The sequence below is a fragment of the Orbicella franksi genome, chromosome 8 (assembly GCF_964199315.1).
Source record: "Orbicella franksi chromosome 8, jaOrbFran1.1, whole genome shotgun sequence".
Taxonomy (NCBI): domain Eukaryota; kingdom Metazoa; phylum Cnidaria; class Anthozoa; order Scleractinia; family Merulinidae; genus Orbicella; species Orbicella franksi.
In genome coordinates this window covers 27684744-27711463 of record NC_138152.1, presented here as the reverse complement: position 1 = coordinate 27711463, position 26720 = coordinate 27684744, and the positions used below count along the sequence as shown (strand labels likewise).

The window sequence follows — 26720 nt, the reverse complement described above, 5'->3', positions numbered from 1 at the left end:
GAATTCATTATTAGGAGCCTGGTTTGTTTTGCATGAAAGCTCTCGATTTGGCACTCGGTACACTATTACGTTAGGCAGCTCTCATGGAAACTGCATGAGATTGGTATTAAGAAGGAATGCGCCAGAAGTTCGAGTAACCAGAGGACAAAAACCTAGTACCAAGATTATTTACATCGTATTGCAAACTTCTGTGCGACTGTTTTAAATATCCTCTCAAAAGAAAATCATTTCTAGCAACACCAAACGTCGAAAACGAATGTTGAACTTCGTATGAAACAGTTGAAAGTACTGGTGAAATGAAGCTGATGATGAAATTTTGCCTGTGTTTGCACTAGTTCCCATGGGAAATTGTTTTCGGTGTCATTTCAAGCAATTATTTATGTATTTAGCTTTGAGAAAATGTAAAAATGACTGTAAAATACTTAAAATTACTCTGGTACTAGATTTTTGTCCACTAAAACCTGAAATTGCTTGATTTTCTTTCGGATTTCGTCTTAACTTGTCGCCGCTTAAGTTGAAAGAAGTGATGAAGACCTAATTTTTCTTATAATATTGATTTTTAATTACCCAGGCCTGTGTTGGAAATAACTAAAATCATCAAGTGGTGTGTGAACAAATGACCAGGACTCAGTAACAAAGAAAGAAACTTATGACAATCAAAATGTACAGTTTTAGTTTTTAGAATCTGAAGTTAGATATTTCAACTCACTAAGCTACAACGGAAAACAAATATGCAGTCTGAACTCACCTAGTAGCTGATGAGTCTGTGACCTCTCGAAGTAAAGCTGGAAGTTCAAGTTGTCATCTTTGCACTTCACTTCAATCCCTTCAGTGTAGCAATTTAACGCATTTCGTAAGTCATTTTTCTTCTTTTGGATGTTTCCTTTCGTCCCATGTATGCATGCTGTGAGAATCAAAACGTGTATTGGGGAGTTATTAGTGAAATCTTTAAATATTAGTTTTTGAGCTTAAGAGAGTGTAATCACAGTTTTCTTTTCTTGCCTTTGGAAAGCAGCCGATCTGTTTGTAGAAATCACAAGCTCTCTTTTCATTTATCAGAATCTTTGCCAGGAACTGAAGATCGACAGAAATTGCACAAAATAACAAAAGATCTGGAGACATAAGAACCTACGACCGATGAGGCCAGATACTGTCAAAAGTTACACCTACCTTGCATGTAAATCATCCTAATTAGAATTTTTTTTTTATAAAAGGAAAAACATGTAAATAAAAGCGTGGCACTGAGTTAACGCCTCGGTAGCAGCCACTGATCCCGCCATTGTTCTGATTATTACGTATTTCGTTCTTATTACCGAATGGGAGATCTGTATGGAAAAATATTGACCGACGTGGTGAGTACAGACCTCACTGCGTTCGTTCTGTACGCATGACCGAGGTCAAGATTCTCCCATACAGACCGACCAAGCTCGGTTAAAAAGATGTTCATTATACGGTTAAACCAGACGATTTGACTTCGCTGAAAGCCGCTCAGGTAGCCAGTTTGTAATCACTGTCATTTTGCTTCCGGATATAGATGAAAACTTTGCTCACAGGAGGGTCGAACACACTGACAGGAATGTTTTCAATTTCTCTAGCCTCGTTTATTGACTAACAAAATTTCGTAGGGGCGTTTCATTCGCTAAGTTTTGTTTTGAACACTTTTTACGTCTGGGCTTGAAAAAGGGTCTCAATTTCGTATTCAGCTGGTGTTTTCATTGGCTGATTTGAATTTTGTTATTGTCCTTTTTTCTCTTTGTCTTTGGGCTTAATTCCACTTAGTAGTTTGAGTAGAACTGGAAGCCAAATGATTTTTTAGTTTTTTTTTTTACCAATTTTCTCAAGGCGAGAGTAAAAGGTAGAGCGATCTAGATGCCGGTCTAGATTTTAAAATCTAGGGCACGATCCATTCAACCAAGATTTCCGGAAATCTCAGACTAAAACTGAATGGATCAATTCGGTCCAACAAGAAAAGTTTCGAAAAAGCCGATACACCTTTCGCGTGGACCTTTTCTCGGTTGGGCCGGTCCGATCGAAAATTGAGCATTCCATTTGACCGACCCATTCTTAATTCCAGTTCCTGGCGGTATACTTTCTATGTTCAACATGGAAGAAAACACTTATCAGTCTAGATTTTGTGGATTGTTAACAGCGGACTTATCAGTGTTACTCGTACATTCATGTGCACTTACAACAGGTTGGCAGCTGCTTCGCAAGCTAAGTGTATGTTTTGACTGTTAAAAACGGTTTATTCCTGAGAGAATTTCGAATGTTCTTTTCGTCATTCGAAAGTGGTGTTTGAACTCAGCCGGCAAATATCTGGGAACAGTCTCCTCAAAATGACTTGTCATAAGGGTTAGATTTCTACGCATGAAACAGCTCGCACAATATCATGGGTTGATAATGTCGAAATCGTCATCTAACTCTAAAATCCAACATCCGCCATTTTAACTGTGAGTGGAATGGAACGAGACCGTCTGTACGCGTTGCAATCCATTCGCCAGCAAGAAACTTTTAAACCTTAGACAGCCCTGAAAGTTTTGGTTCAATGGATCACGCCCTCAGACTGCGGTCAACTTTTCTTGTTGATGTCATGGCTGCAACAATTGTTTAGCTTTCTAGTTTTATGTCTTCAATTTGACACGTTGTTTGAAACAACCTAAATAAAAAAAAAAGTTTTCTTTATACATTCGGTCAGTGTTCATGTTTCGTTTAGTACATACTGTACTGCAATTTCTCTAGCAAGTGGTTGGCATTTAGTTCTGTTTCCTCTCACGTCTTGGTATATGGTCGCCATTTCACAGGTTATTTGACCTTATTATTGTGATAACAGGTTTTTGGCCTGGGAAAGCACTTCTGTAAAAATCTGGGGAAACTCTCTTGCTGCGGGGATCAGTACCGGATCTGTTACAGGGAATTATCTTCAGAGACGTCAACAGCACTCAGAAGTTAGGTTCAACGATATCGTTTTAATGCAAGAACACAACCAGAATGCAACCGGAACATAACCGGAATGCAACCAGAATGTAACCAAAGAATATTTCACAAGGCTCGACTATTTAAGCCGAAAGCACAATTCTAAAGGATTATAATTACGTAAAGCTATTAAAAAGTCTTAACTAAACATCATCTAATACATTTCAGAAAGCTCGATTGGCTACAACGGAATTCGACGTTTACAAGATTAATAACTTTCAAAACAATACAGGTAGATAACAGTTTGACAAAAGACTATTGCAGCTAGTCATTACAGTTCAACGCTAATTACAGTTATGATCCTACAACAAAATAGTAGGTGTCTGTTACGGTCAATGAACTGGAACAGTAACCTGTAACTTAGAAATGCAAAACGAGCTAAAACTAATATATCTATGTTGGATTTCTATATTTTCTGATAGCGAAAGCGAATGTGTAAAACATACTTAATTATCTAATTTTCTCTCCTCACATTATATTTTAATTTACACATCATACCTTGTAAAGATTTCTTCGAGTCTTTCCCTATACGATTTAGTAACATTTACGAGATGTTTCCTTTCCTAGCTTTATGTGTTTCTCAAAAACGTGGGAAGCGCCTGATTGACGAGTCAACGGTTTTACTTTTAACTTCTATTCATGATAGACTTGAAGCTTGCTATTTTACAATATTTTCTGCAGAAAATCGGAGGACGCTCTGCGGTTTTTTACGTAACTCTTCTTCCATTGAACTTTTTCGCCTAGCAAATACGTACAAATCTTTGAGCCTGTGTTAAAAATTGAGAGGAGGTTTTGGCTGGACCATCCGCCGCTTCTACACTAATGACTGCTATTTATGTGTTGTGTCTGGAGTTTAGTCACATTCATGTACGATGTTGTTGAGATATGGGTGACAAAAGTGTAATGCATGTTTGCATGTTTTTCTCTAAGAAAATGTTCCAGTTGCTCAGTTTTTGAGTAAAATACTGTTTTAACACGAGAAAATAAATTCATATCTCTAAGCCACCGGCTAATTTTCTTTTATTATAGTCAAACTGACTGTTGGCACAAACAACCGTGAAAAAGCGGGAAATTAAATAGTATGATCAATATCATCACAAGTGACGATATGGAAAATACCCCACTTCAGTAGACTGCGAGCAATCCCTCTGTTGCCCGAAATCTGCGAGGAAATATGCAGACGAAGTGCGGCTAGCAGCGCAAGCGTTGCTCGTCTTCCGAAGCCTGTGCTACTTACTCGCGGCTTGCGGTTTCAACTCGCGCCTCTGATCGACCCTCCTGTTCCTGGTTTGCGTTCTTCCACTGCCGATCTTCGACTTAAAGTGAGACTGCTCCAAGACTATACGCCATTCAATTGCTGCATATAGTTTCGCATGAATTTTACTAGTGGCGTATTTTGCAGTAAAACACTCTTGCCTGTATGATAATAAATTATAGTAGATTTGCACAATTAACTGAGTTCCAAAATTGCAAATCTGCATAATAAAATGCATTACTTTTATCTTGATTTATTTTCTTACCTTTCAAAAAATCATGGTCAACACCAGTTCGTTGTAATGCGCTCGGATTCATGTCTAATGACCCAACAAAAATCTGAATTAGTCTGCTGTTCAAGATGTATCTCGACCCTAAATATTAATTTATCAGCAATCTGCTCTTAAGATTTTTTATTCCTGAGCGTAGTTAAGATGCGTTTGTTCTACGTTAGTGTACCAGCTTTCCAGGGTCAGTCGTTGAAAATAGTTTGTATCGTAGGTTTTAACACTGGGCAGAGTCCCAGTCAATGTTGTGGTTTGTCAGTTGATGATGTACAGCAATGTGATTGTTGGCATCACCATTTCTCGTGGCTCGTTCGTGTTCAGTCAGTGTTGTGTTAAGGTTTCTGCCAGTCTCACCAATGTAGGAAGCCTGGCAGTCGGAGCAGTTTACAAGATCAAACGCTCCGACTGCCAGGATTCGTCACCTAGAACAAACGCCTCTTAACAGATGTCAACAACTACCGGCCCCTTACAAACGACTTATCCATGACGGAAACGAAACCGACCAATTTGACCAACAATAGATGGATCGAAACCCACCAATGACTGATGACAAACTTTACACGAGTCTTTCAGCCAATACCATCATGGCTAAACTGACCAATCATGTTCAAGAGACCAGACCTAAAACTTCATCGACTGACAAACACTATTCACTTGACTCTGAAGATGATTTCCGCTCAGGTTGTCGAAACGTCAGTGACCAACAACTGTTCTTTTCAGAACTACCCCCACCCGGACGATCACACTGTACGAACTAATGATACTCCTGGGTTCAAACCATTTATTATATGACTAGCATTGTTTTTAAAGTTACAAAGCGACTTGCTTCTTCGGTATGTATATCTTACGTATTTAAAGAAAAAAATGACAATTTGAGAAACGTCCAAGAAGAACTTTGATTTACCTGCGATTTCTCCTACACGGTTTAAATCCTCGAGTTGTTCTTGGGAATTCCCTATAGAAAGTGAGTAATATAGACCTAAGTCGGTAAAAATCATAATCATTTAAAGCACACAAAAAGCCCATTTCACCTAGCCTGAGACTCATATCCAACGCGCGCTCGTGGAATAATTGTTAACTAACTGCAGTACTAACTGCAATACTATGCGATATGCGTGGAATTTCCTTCCAGTGTCCTCTTACGGGAGTTTGGAAACAATTGAAAAATCTAAATCGAAAGCCCTCAACGTGTCCGCGGACTCTCACGGGAATAATCGCTTACGACTATGAGTAAATACAGAGTTTGTATGGGAGTACAAACGGGACTTTGTGAGGGCGGTTCTAAGTAGAGCTCTCCGCTTACGAGCTGTCCGCTGTAATACATTTATCGCCATTATCAAAAACAAAGAAGTCATTTGAAGCGGTGGTGTTTTTTTGCATTCTCAATGTTAATTGTTAGCTGGGCAAGCCCCCATAAGCGGCCAGCTTCAGTTACGGAACCCTTTTTTTTGCGCCCCGAGGGTGTCCGCTTACGAGAGCTTCCACTGTTTATGGTTGAGATTCTCGGGTGCAGCTTGAAAATTACCTTCGGGAAATGAGTAATGTAGTGGGTAAAAATTATAGAAATTGATAGTGCTTAGAGGACAATTTAACCTGGGCGGAGTAAATGATAAAGGATACCGCCTGGGGGTACTCTAATATAAAAAGGACGGGGGTGCTCGTCTGAAATTTTGGAAAGAGCCCCTAGGAGGTACCAAGGTTCTGTTTTGTGGGTCTAGCTTGAAATGTTTTTCACCCCTAAGAGGTGCCAATTCTAAAACAACACATTATCTCATGTCATACTTTTTCGGCTCAATACCCTAAAATGTATCGCAAAAGCTCCTGCTGTGGACCTGTTGAGGCTGAACACCCAAAGAGGTACCAAACCACGTTTTTAACCCCTAACACGTACGACGAACACCCCTGTCCTTTTTTATGTGAGAGTCCCCCCGGGAAAGTATAGAGGCGTAATAAAGTGTAAAGCATGATTGCTTAAAAGGTGGCCCCAAATAAGAAGGTCGTCCATCTTAGGATACCTCTCTTCGATCGGTGTTTTACTAAATTGCCTAAACAATTCCCGGTCGTCTTTTTATATCCCTAGGGGTTCTTAGTAGGGAATGGTCCTGCGAGAGTAAAATATCTAGTCGAAGAATTCATTATTAGGAGCCTGGTTTGTTTTGCATGAAAGCTCTCGATTTGGCACTCGGTACACTATTACATTAGGCAGCTCTCATGGAAAGGCATGAGATTGGTATTAAGAAGGAATGCGCCAGAAGTTCGAGTAACCAGAGGACAAAAACCTAGTACCAAGATTATTTACATCGTATTGCAAACTTCTGTGCGACTGTTTTAAATATCCTCTCAAAAGAAAATCATTTCTAGCAACACCAAACGTCGAAAACGAATGTTGAACTTCGTATGAAACAGTTGAAAGTACTGGTGAAATGAAGCTGATGATGAAATTTTGCCTGTGTTTGCACTAGTTCCCATGGGAAATTGTTTTCGGTGTTATTTCAAGCAATTATTTATGTATTTAGCTTGAAGAAAATGTAAAAATGACTGTAAAATACTTAAAATTATTCTGGTACTAGATTTTTGTCCACTAAAACCTGAAATTGCTTGATTTTCTTTCGGATTTCGTCTTAACTTCTCGCCACTTAAGTCGAAAGAAGTGATGAAGACCTAATTTTTCTTATAACCGCACTACGAGATTCATGAGGATCTGAAATCATGGACCCCTGCCGATGTTCTACGGTTGAACCGTAGAACATCGGCAGGGGTCCTAGTTTATTCGACACGTAGCTTAACAGTGGGAATGAAATTCCTTGACGCCTCTTCGCAAGAGACGTGTTAAGAAATCAATTTAATCAGGCCGCGATCTGACAACAGAAACACGAACCCGTCAAGTTGATCGAATGAATACAGGCTCAGAAACAAGGGCACAAACAGACATTTTCATTTTTCTTATTTATCTGCAAAGACAAAACACAGAGATTATTCAGCGGATAAATTGAAAAACCTGCCGCTTCAGATGCCGGTAAATGTATTTGTTAATAGAGGACGCTTCTTCGCTGTAAACAAAACAACACGGTGTCCTTGGGCATCGCAGGAATTAAATTCGGTGTTCAATTAATGTTTGATTGGTCAGGAGTGAGTTTTTTTGCAATCGCTTCTTTCCATTCAAAACAACTCGCAAAATATGGCACACGAACCGCTCGAAATAAAGTAAGAACAAGAATTTCAACCGGTATTTTTACTAAGTATAACGGCGTACTATTCTATTCACAAATTTAAACAATAGCCTTTAAATCTGGTCGGAACTCTGGATAGACTCATCACTTAATGGACATTACAAACCTTTCTAAAGCGGTAAATACTGCTCCTACGGCTCAGTCCCCTTTTACCAGTTAAGATCTCTGGTGCGAAGATTTGTACGGAGTTTCTTAGTTTCGACAGCAAGAGACTTTCGTTTGGAGAAGAGACGAAATCATAAGTTTGGCTCTACTTGTTCTTAGATCTACGTGACATGTCCCCTTTGTTAAAAGGAATCTAAAATAAGGAAGTCATTAGAGAAACATTTCGACACAAAGCAACCTGGAAATGATACACCAAGCAGAACTGAGTTTTCGTTACCAAATAAAACAGCTCCGAAAGTTCATCCTCGCCTTCTAAAAGAGCGTGATCTGCAGTATTTGGAACGGCTGACAGAAATAGCGGAGGGAATCGGCTTTACGCACAATCCCAATGCTTCCGGTAAGTACTTTTAAGTACTTAAATTGTGCCGCCAATTTTTAGAAAATTGCCGCACAATGAGTTGACACCATCACGTTCTAATTACCAGGGCCGAGAAATGTAGAACTTTTAAATTATCCTGGCAAAGAGACAGTCAACATGGTCAAGCGCGAGGTGAGCAAAAAGCGCGACTTGCGTGTGATGATATAAGAAAAAAGAGAAACTGTCAAGCCTCGTATCCCCTTTAAGTCGCTTGCACTCGAACGAGAAAAGGGTCGTCTCCTCAACTGTGAGGTCGTGCTGCCCTGGAAGCTACAAAGAAAAAGAAAACTACAAAGCAAGCCTCTCTTCACTCTCTGAAATAATAATTGGTGAGAAGGGCAAGGTAGAGAAACTTGGGAGTGTTGCGAACTAATAAATTATGGTGTCCCGTGTTAAACACTTTCACTTATGGATACTAACTGTGGGACTCTATGTTGGAAAAGTACATTGTCAGACAGCATAAAAGATATTGAAGGGACTAATGGTACACTGGATTTTTCTTCTGCTCAGCTCAGATAAATCACATTTAATATGACAACTGTATTTCATTATTCCAGGCAAACTATTAAGATTTAAATCCTTAAAATTATGCATGAAAGTATAATTTAATGAGCTTGACTGTTAGTTCCCAATGAAACACCCGGAGAATAAATTCTCACAGAACCACAGCCTAAAGAGGCTAAGCTGCTCTGCTGCTTCAGGGATTAAGCCAAACAATGTCATTTGGGTGTCAATACAATTAAGATTTAAAACCTCAAAATTATACATGAAAGTATATTTAAATAAGCTTGACTGTTAGTTCCCAAACAAACACCCGGAGAATGAATTCTCACAGAACCACAGCCTGAAGAGGCTAAGCTGCTCTGCTGCTTCAGGGATTGAGCCAAACAATATCATTTGGGTGTCAATAAAATAATTTAAGATTTAAATCCTCAAAAGCATTAAAATATATTAAAATGAGCTTGACTGTTAGTTCCCAATGAAACACCTGGAGAATAAATTCTCACAGAACCACAGCCTAAAGAGGCTAAGCTGCTCTGCTGCTTCAGGGATTGAGCCAAACAATATCATTTGGGTGTCAATACAATTACTGTAAGATTTAAATCCTCAACTTTATGCATGAAAGTATATTTAAATGAGCTTGACTCTTAGTTCCCAATGAAACACCCAGAGAATAAATTCTCACAGAACCACAGCCTAAAGAGGCTAAGCTGCTCTGCTGCTTCAGGGATTAAGCTAAACAATATTGTTTTGGTATCGAAAGAATTAAGATTTAAATCATTGATCAAAAATTATGTATTAATGTTTAATTTCAGTAAGCCTGACTTTTTCTTCCCAATGAAACACCCGGAGAATGAGTTCTCACAGAACCACAGCCTAAAGAGGCTAAGCTGCTCTGCTGCTTCAGGGATTAAGCCAAAACAATATCATTTAGGTGTCAACACAATTAAAATTTAAATCCTCAAAATTGTGCATGAAAGTATATTTAAATAAGCTTGACGGTTAGTTCCATATGAAACACCCGGAGAATAAATTCTCACAGAACCACAGCCTAGAGAGGCTAAGCTGCTCTCTTGCTTCAGGGATGAGGCTTAACAATATTTGGTGCCAAATCAAAATTAAATTCTCAAGTTTAGTAATATTTTAATAATAAATTAGTAATCAATTAGTAATAAAAGGAACATTTAAAATATTTTTAAGTGTATCTAGTGGTCAAAATTCAATAGATGTGTAACCTTGAATAGGCAGGCAAAAAAAAAAATGCTTAATTTAGCCATTACGTAGTGTTTGAAACTACACTCACTGTGACACTTGTGTTTTAGTGACAATGACAACAATAGACTTACTCGCTGTGATGCAATGAGGACTTACACTCACTTCATTTTTAGCCGAGGATCGATCCTAGGACCATTTAGCATTTTTCGAACTCTTTCAAGGCTTCCAACGGTTGTTTAACAAGACTTGCTTCGACATTGCAGGGCTTGAACACGCTTTATATTTTCTGGTGAAGGTGGCGGCGTCTCGAGCAAGTAGGCGGAAATCTCACCAGTTCCCGCCATTTCATTGATTAGAAGGGAATTTATCAAAGTTTGATTGTTTTGAACTCCACTGAAACGATCATTCATTGCCTTGTAGATTTCTACCGTCGAATTGGGTTAGCAAGAATGCCAGAACTAGTGGAAACCGACCGTATACCTTTTCCTTTCCGAGCCAAACCATCGAGGTCCATCGACCTTGGCGCCAAATGTGATCGATTTGGTAAGGTTGGTGCAAACTTCAACAATACCATGGATAAACTGTTCTTGCTACGGTAGTTATAGGATTCGGTCTGTAAGACAATTCACTCGAAATTGCGTCCGGTTTGCGTAGTATCCGAACACTCGTGAATACGGATAATAGTTCACATACGACCATTCTCTCCGGCGCTCAATCTTAAATGTTATTATCGCTGTCATAATAATTAACCATTCGCAATGCATGATTATTTCTTGTCTCGTCCTCTTCTTTTACTCTTGCGGTGAGATGCGTGACAGGTCGATTACCGCAAACTACACAGCGATGACAGAATTTTCGATCTCGTAACACAACCCACTGGAAATTAGAACCCATACCCTGCTGCGAATTTCAGAATCGCATGAATCTCGTCATTACCCAGGCGTGTGGTGGAAATAACTAAAATCATCAAGTGGTGTATGAACAAATGACCAGGACTCAGTAACAAAGAAAGAAACTTATGACAATCAAAATGTACATTTTTAGTTTTTACAATCTGAAGTTAGATATTTCAACTCACTAAGTTACAACGGAAAACAAATATGCAGTCTGAACTCACCTAGTTGCTGATGAGTCTGTGACCTCTCGAAGTAAAGTGCGAAGTTCAAGTTGTCATCTTTGCACTTCACTTCAATCCCTTCAGTGTAGCAACTTAACGCATTTCTTAAGTCATTTTTCTTCTGTTGGATTTTTCCTTTGATCCAATGTATGTTTGCTGTGAGAATCAAAATGTGTATTGGGGAGTTATTAGTGAAATCTTTAAATATTATTTTTTTAGCTTAAGAGAGTGTAATCACAGTTTTCGTTTCTTGCCTTTGGAAAGCAGCCGATCTGTTTGTAGAAATCACAAGCTCTCTTTTCATTTATCAGAATCTTTGCCAGGAACTGAAGATCGACAGAAATTGCACAAAATAACAAAAGATCTGGAGACATAAGAACCTACGACCGATGAGGCCACATACTGTCAAAAGTTGCACCTACCTTGCATGTAAATCATCCTAATTAGAATTTTTTTTTTTTATAAAAGGAAAAACATGTAAATAAAAGCGTGGCACTGAGTTAAGGCCTCGGTAGCAGCCACTGCTCCCGCCATTGTTCTGATTATTACGTATTTCGTTCTTATTAGCGAATGGGAGATCTGTATGGAAAAAATATTGACCGACTTCGTGAGTACAGACCTCACTGCGTTCGTTCTGTACGCATGACCGAGGTCAAGATTCTCCCATACAGACCGACCAAGCTCGGTTAAAAAGATGTTCATTATATGGTTAAACCAGACGATTTGACTTCGCTGAAAGCCGCTCAGGTAGCCAGTTTGTAATCACTGTCATTTTGCTTCCGGATATGGATGAAAACTTTGCTCACAGGAAGGTCGAACTCACTGACAGGAATGTTTTCAATTTCTCTAGCCTCGTTTATTGACTAACAGAATTTCGTAGGGGCGTTTAATTCGCTAAGTTTTGTATTGAAAGGGTCTCAATTTCGTATTCAGCTGGTGTTTTCATTGCCTGACTTGAATTTTAATTTACCAAAGTTTGCTTGCTCTTTTTATTGTCCTTTTTCTCTTTGTCTTTGGGCTTAATTCCACTTAGTAGTTTGAGTAGAACTGGAAGCCAAATGATTTTTTAGTTTTTTTTTTACCAATTTTCTCAAGGCGAGAGTAAAAGGTAGAGCGATCTAGATGCCGGTCTAGATTTTAAAAGCTAGGGCACGATCAATTCAACCAAGATTTCCGGAAATCTCAGACTAAAACTGAATGGATCAATTCGGTCCAACAAGAAAAGTTTCGAAAAAGCCGATACACCTTTCGCGTGGACCTTTTCTCGGTTGGGCCGGTCCGATCGAAAATTGAGCATTCCATTTGACCGACCCATTCTTAATTCCAGTAGCTGGCGGTATACTTTCTATGTTCAACATGGAAGAAAACACTTATCAGTCTAGATTTTGTGGATTGTTAACAGCGGACTTATCAGTGTTACTCGTACATTCATGTGCACTTACAACAGGTTGGCAGCTGCTTCACAAGCTAAGTGTATGTTTTGACTGTTAAAAACGGTTTATTCCTGAGGGAATTTCGAATGTTTTTTTCGTCATTCGAAAGTGGTGTTTGAACTCAGCCGGCAAATATCTGGGAACAGTCTGCTGAAAATGACTTGTCATAAGGGTTAGATTTCTACGCATGAAACAGCTCGCACAATATCATGGGTTGATAAAGTCGAAATCGTCATCTAACTCTAACATCCAACATCCGCCATTTTAACTGTGAGTGGAATGGAACGAGACCGTCTGTACGCGTTGCAATCCATTCGCCACCAAGAAACTTTTAAACCTCAGACAGCCCTGAAAGTTTTGGTTCAATGGATCACGCCTTTAGACTGCGGTCAACTTTTCTTGTTGATGTCATGGCTGCAACAATTGTTTAGCTTTCTAGTTTTATGTCTTCAATTTGACACGTTTGAAACAATCTAAATAGAAAAAAGTTTTCTTTATACATTCGGTCAGTGTTCATGTTTCGTTTAGTACATACTGTACTGCAATTTCTCTAGCAAGTGGTTGGCATTTAGTTCTGTTTCCTCTCACGTCTTGGTATATGGTCGCCATTTCACAGGTTATTTGACCTTATTATTGTGATAATAGGTTTTTGGCCTGGGAAAGCACTTCTGTAAAAACCTGGGGAAACTCTCTTGCTGCGGGGATCAGTACCGGATCTGTTACAGGGAATTATCTTCAGAGACGTCAACAGCACTCAGAAGTTAGGTCCAACGATATCGTTTTAATGTAAGAACACAACCAGAATGCAACCGGAACATAACCGGAATGCAACCAGAATGTAACCAAAGAATATTTCACAAGGCTCGACTATTTAAGCCGAAAGCACAATTCTAAAGGATTACGTAAAGCTATTAAAAAGTCTTAACTAAACATCATCTAATACATTTCAGAAAGCTCGATTGGCTACAACGGAATTCGACGTTTACAAGATTAATAACTTTCAAAACAATACAGGTAGATAACAGTTTGACAAAAGACTATTGCAGCTAGTCATTACAGTTCAACGCTAATTACAGTTATGATCCTACAACAAAATAGTAGGTGTCTGTTACGGTCAATGAACTGGAATAGTAACCTGTAACTTAGAAATGGAAAACGAGCTAAAACTAATATATCTATGTTGGATTTCTATATTTTCTGATAGCGAAAGCGAATGTGTAAAACATACTTAATTATCTAATTTTCTCTCCTCACATTATATTTTAATTTACACATCATACCTTGTAAAGATTTCTTCGAGTCTTCCTCTATAGGATTTAGTAACATTTACGAGATGTTTCCTTTCCTAGCTTTATGCGTTTCTCAAAAACGTGGGAAGCGCCTGATTGACGAGTCAACGGTGTTACTTTTAACTTCTATTCATGACAGATTTGAAGCTTGCTATTTTACAATATTTTCTGCAGAAAATCGGAGCACGCTCTGCGGTTTTTTACGTAACTCTTCTTCCATTTAACTTTTTCGCCTAGGAAATACATACAAATCTTTGAGCCTGTGTTAAAAATTGAGAGGAGGTTTTGGCTGGACCATCCGCCGCTTCTACACTAATGACTGCTATTTATGTGTTGTGTCTGGAGTTTAGTCACATTCATGTACGATGTTGTTGAGATATGGGTGACAAAAGTGTAATGCATGTTTGCATGTTTTTCTCTAAGAAAATGTTCCAGTTGCTCAGTTTTTGAGTAAAATACTGTTTTAACACGAGAAAATAAATTCATATCTCTAAACCACCGGCTAATTTTCTTTTATTATAGTCAAACTGACTGTTGGCACAAACAACCGTGAAAAAGCGGGAAATTAAATAGTCTGATCAATATCATCACAAGTGACCATATGGAAAATACCCCACTTCAGTAGACTGCGAGCAATCCCTCTGTTGCCCGAAATCTGCGAGGAAATATGCAGACGAAGTGCGGCTAGCAGCGCAAGCGTTGCTCGTCTTCCGAAGCCTGTGCTACTTACTCGCGGCTTGCGGTTTCAACTCGCGCCTCTGATCGACCCTCCTGTTCCTGGTTTGCGTTCTTCCACCGCCGATCTTCGACTTAAAGTGAGACTGCTCACAGTCTATACGCCATTCAATTGCTGCATATAGTTTCGCATGAATTTTACTAGTGGCGTATTTTTCAGTAAAACACTCTTGCCTGTATAATAATAAATTATAGTAGATTTGCACAATTAACTGAGTTCCAAAATTGCAAATCTGCATAATAAAATGCATTACTTTTATCTTAATTTATTTTCTTACCTTTCAAAATATCATGGTCAACACCAGTTCGTTGTAATAGGCTCGGATTCATATCTAATGACCCAACAAAAATCCGAATTAGTCTGCTGTTCAAGATGTATCTCGACCCTTACTATTAATTTATCAGCAATCTGCTCTTAAGATTTTTTATTCCTGAGCGTAGTTAAGATGCGTTTGTTCTACGTTAGTGTACCAGCTTTCCAGGGTCAGTCGTTGAAAATAGTTTGTACTGTAGGTTTTAATACTGGGCAGAGTCCCAGTCAGTGTTGTGGTTTGTCAGTTGATGATGTACAGCAATGTGATTGTTGGCATCACCATTTCTCGTGGCTCGTTTGTGTTCAGTCAGTGTTGTGTTAAGGTTTCTGCCAGTCTCACCAATGTAGGAAGCCTGGCAGTCGGAGAAGTTTACAAGATCAAACGCTCCGACTGCCAAGATTCGTCACCTAGAACAAACGCCTCTTAACAGACGTCAACAACTACCGGCCCCTTACAAACGACTTGTCCATGACGGAAACGAAACCGACAAACGGCTTTCTAACAGACCGACTTAACAATACACGGACCAAACACCGACCAATTTGACCAACAATAAATGGATCGAAACCCACCAATGACTGATGACAAACTTGACACGAGTCTTTCAGCCAATACCATCATGGCTAAACTGACCAATCACGTTCAACGGACCAGACCTATAACATCATCGACTGACAAACACTATTCACTTGACTCTGAAGATGACTTCCGCCCAGGTTCTCGAAACGTCAGTGACCAACAACTGTTCTTTTCAGAACTACCCCCACCCGGACGATCACACCATACGAACTAATGATACTCCTGGGTTCAAACCATTTACTGTATGACTAGTATTGTTTTTAAACTTACAAAGCGACTTGCTTCTTCGGTATGTATATCTTATGTATTTAAAGAGAGTCTTATGTATAAAGAGACAGTCAGAAAGAACTTTGATTTACCTGCGATTTCTCCTGCACGGTTTAAATCCTCGAGTTGTTCTTGAAAATTCCCTATAGAAAGTGAGTAATATAGTCCTAAGTCGGTAAAAATCATAATCATTTAAAGCACACAAAAGGCCCATTTCACCTAGCCTGAGACTCATATCCAACGCGCGCTCGTGGAATAATTGTTAACTAACTGCAGTACTAACTGCAATACTATGCGATATGAGTGGAATTTCCTTCCAGTGTCCGCTTACGGGAGCTTGGAAACAATGGAAAAATCTAAATCGAAAGCCCTCAACGTGTCCGCGGCCTCTCACGGGAATAATCGCTTACGACTATGAGTAAATACAGAGTTTGTATGGGAGTACAAACGGGACTTTGTGAGGGCGGTTCTAAGTAGAGCTCTCCGCTTACGAGCTGTCCGCTGTAATACATTTATCGCCATTATCAAAAGCAAAGAAGTCATTTGAAGCGGTGGTGTTTTTTTGCATTCCCCATGTTAATTGTTAGCTGGGCAAGCCCCCGTAAGCGGCCAGCGCCAGTTACGGAACGCTTTTTTTTGCGCCCCGAGGGTGTCCGCTTACGAGAGCTTCCACTGTTTATGGTTGAGATTCTCGGGTGCATCTTGAAAATTACCTCCGGGAAATGAGTAATGTAGTGGGTAAAAATTATGGACATTGATAGTGCTTAGAGCGCAATTTAACCTGGGCGGAGTAAATGATAAAGGATACCGCCCGGGGGTACTCTAATATAAAAGGGACGGGGGTGCTCGTCTGAAATTTTGAAAAGAGCCCCTAGGAGGTACCAAGATTCTGTTTTGTGGGTGTAGCTTGAAGTGTTTTTCACCCCTAAGAGGTACCAATTCTAAAACAACACATTATCTCATGTCATATTTTTTTATCTCAATACCCTAAAATGTATCGCAAAAGCTCCTGCTGTGGACCTGTTGAAGCTGAACACCCAAAGAGGTACGAAACCACGTTTTTAACCCCTAACACGTACGACGAGCACCCCCGCCTTTTTTTATGTGAGAGTCCCCCCGGGAAAGTATAGAGGCGTAATAAAGTGTAAAGCATGATTGCTTAAAAGGTGGCCCCAAATAAGATGGTCGTCCATCTTAGGATACCTCTCTTCGATCGGTGTTTTACTAAATTGCCTAAACAATTCCCGGTCGTCTTTTTATATCCCTAGGGGTTCTTAGTAGGGAATGGTCCTGCGAGAGTAAAATATCTAGTCGAAGAATTCATTATTAGGAGCCTAGTTTGTTTTCCATGAAAGCTCTCGATTTGGCACTCGGTACACTATTACATTAGGCAGCTCTCATGGAAAGGCATGAGATTGGTATTAAGAAGGAATGCGCCAGAAGTTCGAGTAACCAGAGGACAAAAACCTAGTACCAAGATTATTTACATCGTATTGCAAACTTCTGTGCGACTGTTTTAAATATCCTCTCAAAAGAAAATCATTTCTAGCAACACCAAACGTCGAAAACGAATGTTGAACTTCGTATGAAACAGTTGAAAGTACTGGTGAAATGAAGCTGATGATGAAATTTTGCCTGTGTTGGCACTAGTTCCCATGGGAAATTGTTTTCGGTGTTATTTCAAGCAATTATTTATGTATTTAGCTTTAAGAAAATGTAAAAATGACTGTAAAATACTTAAAATTATTCTGGTACTAGATTTTTGTCCACTAAAACCTGAAATTGCTTGATTTTCTTTCGGATTTCGTCTTAACTTCTCGCCACTTAAGTTGAAAGAAGTGATGAAGACCTAATTTTTCTTATAATATTGATTTTTAATTACCCAGGCCTGTGGTGGAAATAACTAAAATCATCAAGTGGTGTATGAACAAATGACCAGGACTCAGTAACAAAGAAAGAAACTTATGACAATCAAAATGTACATTTTTAGTTTTTACAATCTGAAGTTAGATATTTCAACTCACTAAGCTACAACGGAAAACAAATATGCAGTCTGAACTCACCTAGTTGCTGATGAGTCTGTGACCTGTCGAAGTAGAGCGCGAAGTTCAAGGTGTCATGTTTGCACTTCACTTCAATCCCTTGAGTGTAGCAACTTAACGCATTTCTTAAGTCATTTTTCTTCTCTTGGATGTTTCCTTTGATCCAATGTATGCGTGCTGTGAGAATCAAAACGTGTATTGGGGAGTTATTGGTGAAATCTTTAAATATTATTTTTTGAGCTTAAGAGAGTATAATCACAGTTTTCTTTTCTTGCCTTTGGAAAGCAGCCGATCTGTTTGTAGAAATCACAAGCTCTCTTTTCATTTATCAGAATCTTTGCCAGGAACTGAAGATCGACAGAAATTGCACAAAATAACAAAATACCTGGAGACATAAGAACCTACGACTGATGAGGCCAGATACTGTCAAAAGTTGCACCTACCTTACATGTAAATCATGCTAATTAGAATTTTTTTTTTTTTTTGATAAAAGGAAAAACATAAAAATAAAAGCGTGGCACTGAGTTAACGCCTCGGTAGCAGCCACTGATCCCGCCATTGTTCTCATTATTACGTATTTCGTTCTTATTACCGAATGAGAGATCTGTATGGAAAAATATTGACCGATGTCGTGAGTACAGACCTGACTGCGTTGGTTCTGTACGCATGACCGAGGTCAAGATTCTCCCATACAGACCGACCAAGCTCGGTTAAAAAGATGTTCATTATATGGTTAAACCAGACGATTTGACTTCGCTGAAAGCCGCTCAGGTAGCCAGTTTGTAATCACTGTCATTTTGCTTCCGGATATGGATGAAAACTTTGCTCACAGGAAGGTCGAACTCACTGACAGGAATGTTTTAAATTTCTCTAGCCTCGTTTATTGACTAACAAGATTTCGTAGGGGCGTTTAATTCGCTAAGTTTTGTATTGAACACTTTTACGTCTGGGCTTGAAAAAGGGTCTCAATTTCGTATTCAGCTGGTGTTTTCATTGCCTGACTTGAATTGTAATTTACCAAAGTTTGCTTCCTCTTTTTATTGTCCCTTTTTCTCTTTGTCTTTGGGCTTAATTCCATTTAGTAGTTTGAGTAGAACTGGAAGCCAAATGATTTTTTAGTTTTTTTTTACCAATTTTCTCAAGGCGAGAGTAAAAGGTAGAGCGATCTAGATGCCGGTCTAGATTTTAAAATCTAGGGCACGATCAATTCAACCAAGATTTCCGGAAGTCTCAGACTAAAACTGAATGGATCAATTCGGTCCAACAAGAAAAGTTTCGAAAAAGCCGATACACCTTTCGCGTGGACCTTTTCTCGGTTGGGCCGGTCCGATCGAAAATTGAGCATTCCATTTGACCGACCCATTCTTAATTCCAGTACCTGGCGGTATACTTTCTGTGTTCAACATGGAAGAAAACACTTATCAGTCTAGATTTTGTGGATTGTTAACAGCGGACTTATCAGTGTTACTCGTACATTTATATGCACTTACAACAGGTTGGCAGCTGCTTCGCAAGCTAAGTGTATGTTTTGACTGTTAAAAACGGTTTATTCCTGAGAGAATTTCGAATGTTCTTTCCGTCATTCGAAAGTGGTGTTTGAACTCAGCCGGCAAATATCTGGGAACAGTCTGCTGAAAATGACTTGTCATAAGGGTGAGATTTCTACGCATGAAACAGCTCGCACAATATCATGGGTTGATAAAGTCGAAATCGTCATCTAACTCTAACATCCAACATCCGCCATTTTAACTGTGAGTGGAATGGAACGAGACCGTCTGTACGCGTTGCAATCCATTCGCCACCAAGAAACTTTTAAACCTCAGACAACCCTGAAAGTTTTGGTTCAATGGATCACGCCCTTAGACTGCGGTCAACTTTTCTTGTTGATGTCATGGCTGCAACAATTGTTTAGCTTTCTAGTTTTATGTCTTCAATTTGACACGTTGTTTGAAACAACCTAAATAAAAAAAAAGTTTTCTTTATACATTCGGTCAGTGTTCATGTTTCGTTTAGTACATACTGTACTGCAATCTCTCTAGCAAGTGGTTGGCATTTAGTTCTGCTCCCTCTCACGTCTTGGTATATGGTCGCCATTTCACAGGTTATTTGACCTTATTATTGTGATAATAGGTTTTTGGCCTGGGAAAGCACTTCTGTAAAAACCTGGGGAAACTCTCTTGCTGCGGGGATCAGTACCGGATCTGTTACAGGGAATTATCTTCAGAGACGTCAACAGCACTCAGAAGTTAGGTCCAACGATATCGTTTTAATGTAAGAACACAACCAGAATGCAACCGGAACATAACCGGAATGCAACCAGAATGTAACCAAAGAATATTTCACAAGGCTCGACTATTTAAGCCGAAAGCACAATTCTAAAGGATTACGTAAAGCTATTAAAAAGTCTTCACCAAACATCATCTAATACATTTCAGAAAGCTCGATTGGCTACAACGGAATTCGACGTTTACAAGATTAATAACTTTCAAAACAATACAGGTAGATAACAGTTTGACAAAAGACTATTGCAGCTAGTCATTACAGTTCAACGCTAATTACAGTTATGATCCTACAACAAAATAGTAGGTGTCTGTTACGGTCAATGAACTGGAATAGTAACCTGTAACTTAGAAATGGAAAACGAGCTAAAACTAATATATCTATGTTGGATTTCTATATTTTCTGATAGCGAAAGCGAATGTGTAAAACATACTTAATTATCTAATTTTCTCTCCTCACATTATATTTTAATTTACACATCATACCTTGTAAAGATTTCTTCGAGTCTTCCTCTATAGGATTTAGTAACATTTACGAGATGTTTCCTTTCCTAGCTTTATGCGTTTCTCAAAAACGTGGGAAGCGCCTGATTGACGAGTCAACGGTGTTACTTTTAACTTCTATTCATGACAGATTTGAAGCTTGCTATTTTACAATATTTTCTGCAGAAAATCGGAGCACGCTCTGCGGTTTTTTACGTAACTCTTCTTCCATTTAACTTTTTCGCCTAGGAAATACATACAAATCTTTGAGCCTGTGTTAAAAATTGAGAGGAGGTTTTGGCTGGACCATCCGCCGCTTCTACACTAATGACTGCTATTTATGTGTTGTGTCTGGAGTTTAGTCACATTCATGTACGATGTTGTTGAGATATGGGTGACAAAAGTGTAATGCATGTTTGCATGTTTTTCTCTAAGAAAATGTTCCAGTTGCTCAGTTTTTGAGTAAAATACTGTTTTAACACGAGAAAATAAATTCATATCTCTAAACCACCGGCTAATTTTCTTTTATTATAGTCAAACTGACTGTTGGCACAAACAACCGTGAAAAAGCGGGAAATTAAATAGTCTGATCAATATCATCACAAGTGACCATATGGAAAATACCCCACTTCAGTAGACTGCGAGCAATCCCTCTGTTGCCCGAAATCTGCGAGGAAATATGCAGACGAAGTGCGGCTAGCAGCGCAAGCGTTGCTCGTCTTCCGAAGCCTGTGCTACTTACTCGCGGCTTGCGGTTTCAACTCGCGCCTCTGATCGACCCTCCTGTTCCTGGTTTGCGTTCTTCCACCGCCGATCTTCGACTTAAAGTGAGACTGCTCACAGTCTATACGCCATTCAATTGCTGCATATAGTTTCGCATAAATTTTACCAGTGGCGTATTTTTCAGTAAAACACTCTTGCCTGTATAATAATAAATTATAGTAGATTTGCACAATTAACTGAGTTCCAAAATTGCAAATCTGCATAATACAATGCATTACTTTTATCTTAATTTATTTTCTTACCTTTCAAAATATCATGGTCAATACCAGTTCCTTGTAACGCGCTCGGATTCATATCTAATGACCCAACAAGAATCTGAATTAGTCTGCTGTTCAAGAAGTATCTCGACCCTTAATATTAATTTATCAGCAATCTGCTCTTAAGATTTTTTATTCCTGAGCGTAGTTAAGATGCGTTTGTTCTACGTTAGTGTACCAGCTTTCCAGGGTCAGTCGTTGAAAATAGTTTGTACTGTAGGTTTGAACACTGGGTAGAGTCCCAGTCAATGTTGTGGTTTGTCAGTTGATGATGTACAGCAATGTGATTGTTGGCATCACCATTTCTCGTGGCTCGTTTGTGTTCAGTCAGTCTTGTGTTAAGGTTTCTGCCAGTCTCACCAATGTAGGAAGCCTGGCAGTCGGAGTAGTTTACAAGATCAAACGCTCCGACTGCCAGGATTCGTCACCTAAAACAAACGCCTCTTAACAGATGTCAACAACTACCGGCCCCTTACAAACGACTTATCCATGACGGAAACGAAACCGACAAACGGCTTTCTAACAGACCGACTTACCAATACACGGACCAAAAACCGACCAATTTGACCAACAATAAATGGATCGAAACCCACCAATGACTGATGGCAAACTTGACACGAGTCTTTCAGCCAATACCATCATGGCTTAACTGACCAATCACGTTCAACGGACCAGACTTACAACATCATCGACTGATAAACACTATTCACTTGACTCTGAAGATGACTTCCGCTGAGGTTGTCGAAACGTCAGTCACCAACAACAGTTGTTTTCAGAACTAACCCCACCCGGACGATCACACTATACGAACTAATGATACTCCTGGGTTGAAACCATTTACTGCATGACTAGTATTGTTTTTAAAGTTACAAAGCGACTTGCTTCTTCGGTATGTATATCTTATGTATTCAAAGAAAAAAAATGACAAGTTGAGAAACGTCCAAGAAGATATATACACAAAAAGACAGTCAGAAAGAACTTTGATTTACCTGCGATTTCTCCTATTCGGTTTAAATCCTCGAGTTCTTCTTGGAAATTCCCTATAGAAAGTGAGTAATATAGTCCTAAGTCGGTAAAAATCATAATCATTTAAAACACAGAGAACGCCTATTTCACCTGGGTGGAGAAAAATTAAACGATAAAGAGGGCCTGGATGGGGTTAACCTCTCTACAGTAGCCTTACGAATAGAATATAGAATAACATTCATCATAAACGTGGCTGAAATGTTTTTATTTTTCCAAACGACAAGTGTATCTTGAAAATGACTAGTATTGTTTTTAAAGTTACAAAGCGACTTGCTTTTTCGGTATGTATATTCTATGCATAAAAAGAAAAAAAATGACAATTTGAGAAACGACCAAGAAGATATGTACACAAAAAGACAGTCGAAATAAGAACTTTGATTTATCTACTATTTCTCCTACACGGTCTAGAACCTCGAGTTGTTGTTGGGAATTCATTATAGAATGTGAGTAATATAGTCCTAAGTCGGTAAAAATCTTAATCATCATTAAAGCACACAGAAGGCCTTTTTCGCCCGGGCAGAGAAAAACGATAAATTTAGTCAAACGGGCATGCGCAAGAGAGCGCTCGACTCATCTCTCTGCCGTCCTCGTCTCGTCGAGGACGCAATTTCGCCCGACTAGCCGTCGTATCGAAAACGTGGGTATTTCGCTCTTGTTTTGCTCCTACAAATGTTCTAATCGACCTTATTTTCAGTTATATTGATAAGAATGTTTATAAGGTTCTCATTTTTCGTGATTGTAGTGTAGAAATACTACGCTGAAATACGAAAATGTGAATAAAAATATTCCTCGTCTGTTCGTTTGTGTTTCAGTCACTGTTCAGACGCTGTCAGAAGTGTACAAGCTCAAACCGAAATACAAAGTCTATGTACTGAGAATACATCAGTGCAAGTACAGTCGATAAAATGTTGTAAGAATAAATGCCATGAAAGCATCTATAGCAAATAAAATACACATTTTCAAACTGATGTTTAGTTGTTTTTTTTTTTATACTATTCGGAACATGAGCAATGCCGTTTGCTTTATTTTTGTAATGCTTGTTACAATTACAGATGAAAATTGAGATGTTCATCAAAAGTCAGGAATCTTCGGCGACTCTGGTGGTAAAAAGTCATCTGAAGCAGGTCGATCAGATTATTCGTTTAATTTTTTCATACGGAAATTCTGGTTTCTGTATTAAAATATTGACTGATGTTTGTTTCGCTTATAAAGAAAACGAAATTCAGCATCGCTGTTCACTGTCGTTTAAGCTTAAAAGGATAAGATTTCTACCATCTCTTTTATAGTCTAAAGGATGTCATTGCTTCTGAGAATAGTTTGTGCATGTACGAAGTTCGAATTATAGACGTCGCCGTCCTTTGCGAAAATACACATCTTAAGCATTTTGTTTTTGGTGACACAACGGGACCCGCGAAAGTTTCCCGCGTCCGCTGCCGTTCCCGTCCTGGCCTTCCCGTCCTCGTGTCTTAAGGTCCCTAATAGCCTCTCGACAACGGCCAGTTAATCAACGACTGACGAACAGTGTATACAGAGCCCCTGGCCATTTTTTATTGTGAATGGTCACAAACTTGATCCGTACCGCGCGTCGTTGCAATTAGTCTCTATTTTTGTTTAGTATCTGTTTTATTTATATGTTTTAAAATATGTTATGTAATTCTATGTCGAAACAGGCATTTTCCTTTTTAAAATATGTTGCATCCCGCTAAAACGGGTGTCATATTACGCTCTTACCTACCCATAACGGCCACGTCTCTACACAGTGGCCGTTGTGGAGAGATTCGACTGTATTCTCTATAAAAGGCTTCAACTAGGAGAGTTTTAATGTTTAAGTATGGTACATACACACTGTGTACATAACATGACCCAGACAACGGTCTATCTGTTAATGGTTCTGGCGGCCAGCCGTCAAAAGCAGGGGGAAGGTTAGTGACACCTTCACTTACTAGACTTGCGTTTTCAGTGAAAAATAATGTTGATTTTGACTACAGTATGGCTGGGAATTTCGCCAAGGTTGGTCTTGTTTGAGGGTTTTGTGTTGACAGAGGGCACTGCTGGAGAGGGACATGCCATGTGGATGCGTGACTGGCCAATCTCCTGGCAAGGTGGTTGGTCAAGGTCCCTGGAGTCTCTGGTCTGTCTTGATTTTTTGTGGGCATGTTTTTGCGAGCACGGTCAGACCTCAGACACATACATATCTTTACTTACTCTCGAGTTGAAGTCGCTGATTTGGCCTCAAGTAATAAAGTCAATAACGTACCGTAAATCCTCGAATTAGCGCCCGGGGTGCTTATTTCAATTTTAGGAGAAGACGGGAGGCGCTTATTTAATTTTTCCCAAATCGTGGCCTGAGATGATCATTTTTTCAATACATCATCTGCGCGTAAACAACAACATAACCTGTTGATTGACATAAAAAGCTGATCCTAAAGTTTAAATCGCGGCATCGTTAATACTTAACGTGTTCAACGTGTTCACTCAACTTGTTCACAAACTGAGACAATGTGCAAATCTAATATTACACGACGAAAACTATACATCGTTTATTGTCTCAGTACTCGTCCACAAAATGGGAGGTGGGGAAGGAGGGCGCCTATTCGAAGGGGGGCGGGGCGCTAATTCAAAATTTTGGCCTATAGGAGGGGCGCTTATTCGAGGAGGGGGGGGGGGGGGGCTAATTAGAAGATTTACGTTATGCTAACGTGCCGAGAAATAAAAAAAATATATACAAGTAAAGTTCATAAAAAAGGAAGCAAAAAAAATTAGGAAAATAAAAAAAATTAGACTTAATCACAAATTATAACTATACTAGTGATTCTAACATGCGGACAGTTTTCTTAGAGGATGAAGTTGTGTTGAATTTTAGGATCTTATGGCATCAGAAATGTTGTTCCAAGTAACAGCCGCTGAGTATTTTACTGATTTTATGCCAAAGCGAGTAATATTTGGTTTAGGCACTTGAATCTTGTGAGTCAATGTGAATCACTTGAATCTCAGGGTTCTAATCAATACGATCAGTGAGAGAAACAGTCTCACAAGACTTGTCGCTGTATATATAGATAACGAAGTTCTCTTTCATGCAGCCTATTCAGTTTCTTGCTATCAGACTTTAAGCAGTGATGCCATATCGAGGAAAAATAATTAAGATGAGACATATTGAATGAGTTACACAATGTAGACTGAGACATAATTTAGTTCGAAACGATAATATGTTCTTCAGTCTAGAAAATGCGTCCAGCTACTTTCCGACTTTCTCGCTGATTTTTGTAATGTGTTTGCCAAATTTTAGTGAGTCATCAAGAATTACCTTGCGGTATATTTACTCCTTCAGCACACAAGGACGGATCAATATTGGGCTTACGCGACATACAGAACCAGAGCCTTGCATTTTTCAGGGTTTAGGATCATCCTATTATTTCGCCACTAATTACACACAATCGCAAGTTCCTTGTTGAGAACATTTCCAACAACAGCTGCATCAGAGCTGATTATCGTAAGCGTAACTCGTCAGGTGAACCTCTTACATGAAGTAAAGTAAGTCATTGATGAAAATATTGATCATTACAACAAGAGTTCTAAGACAGAACATTGTGAGACACCATTTTTTGTAGATGAAGTATTCTTGTATGGTGGCTTACAAAAGCCTGAAGCATGATACATACATACATAAAGACAGACAGACAGACAGACATACATACACACACACACACATACATACATATCCTTTATTTAAACACGATAAGAATTAAAGCTCAAAGCTTTTGGGGTCGTGTAATTGTTTATGGCTAGCTTAGAAATGGGAAGGTTGTCCATCAAAGGGTTTCTGCTTCAGCTTTTCGGCCAAATTGCCTGAATAATTCCTGTTACCCTTTTTATACCCCTAGGGATTCTTAGTAAGGAGGAGCACTGCGAGAGTAAAATATCTAGTTGAAGAATATAACATGGGAACCATCACTTCCTTTCCATGAAAGCTCTTCATCTGGCATCTAATACATTATATTACACAGTACCTCTCATCAGTAACGAACAATATTATTTTCATGAAATGAAGACGCAAGTTTGGTGTATCTCGTTACAATATTAATACTTAATCAAGCAGACAGAGTATGAGAACAACGAAATTATCAAATGATGCA

General features: G+C 39.1%; 2 protein-coding genes across 2 annotated transcripts in view; both read right to left on the bottom strand.

The window, feature by feature from the left end:
• LOC145494320 (uncharacterized) overlaps positions 1–22937 on the bottom strand; it is a 76147-nt gene extending 53210 nt beyond the window's left edge. Inside the window, exons 1-7 of the mRNA XM_081473762.1 lie at positions 22551–22937; positions 21547–21600; positions 17781–17936; positions 15810–15860; positions 14836–14889; positions 11101–11256; positions 5419–5469 (exon numbers count right to left, since the gene is read on the bottom strand). Coding sequence (XP_081329888.1) covers positions 5419–5469; positions 11101–11256; positions 14836–14889; positions 15810–15860; positions 17781–17936; positions 21547–21600; positions 22551–22650 — 622 coding nt within the window. The 5' untranslated portion in view covers positions 22651–22937. The remainder of the gene's footprint in view (positions 1–5418; positions 5470–11100; positions 11257–14835; positions 14890–15809; positions 15861–17780; positions 17937–21546; positions 21601–22550) is intronic.
• Positions 22938–26145: 3208 nt separating this feature from the next.
• LOC145494319 (uncharacterized) overlaps positions 26146–26720 on the bottom strand; it is a 10236-nt gene continuing 9661 nt past the window's right edge. The window contains exon 10 of the mRNA XM_081473761.1: positions 26146–26228. Coding sequence (XP_081329887.1) covers positions 26146–26228 — 83 coding nt within the window. The remainder of the gene's footprint in view (positions 26229–26720) is intronic.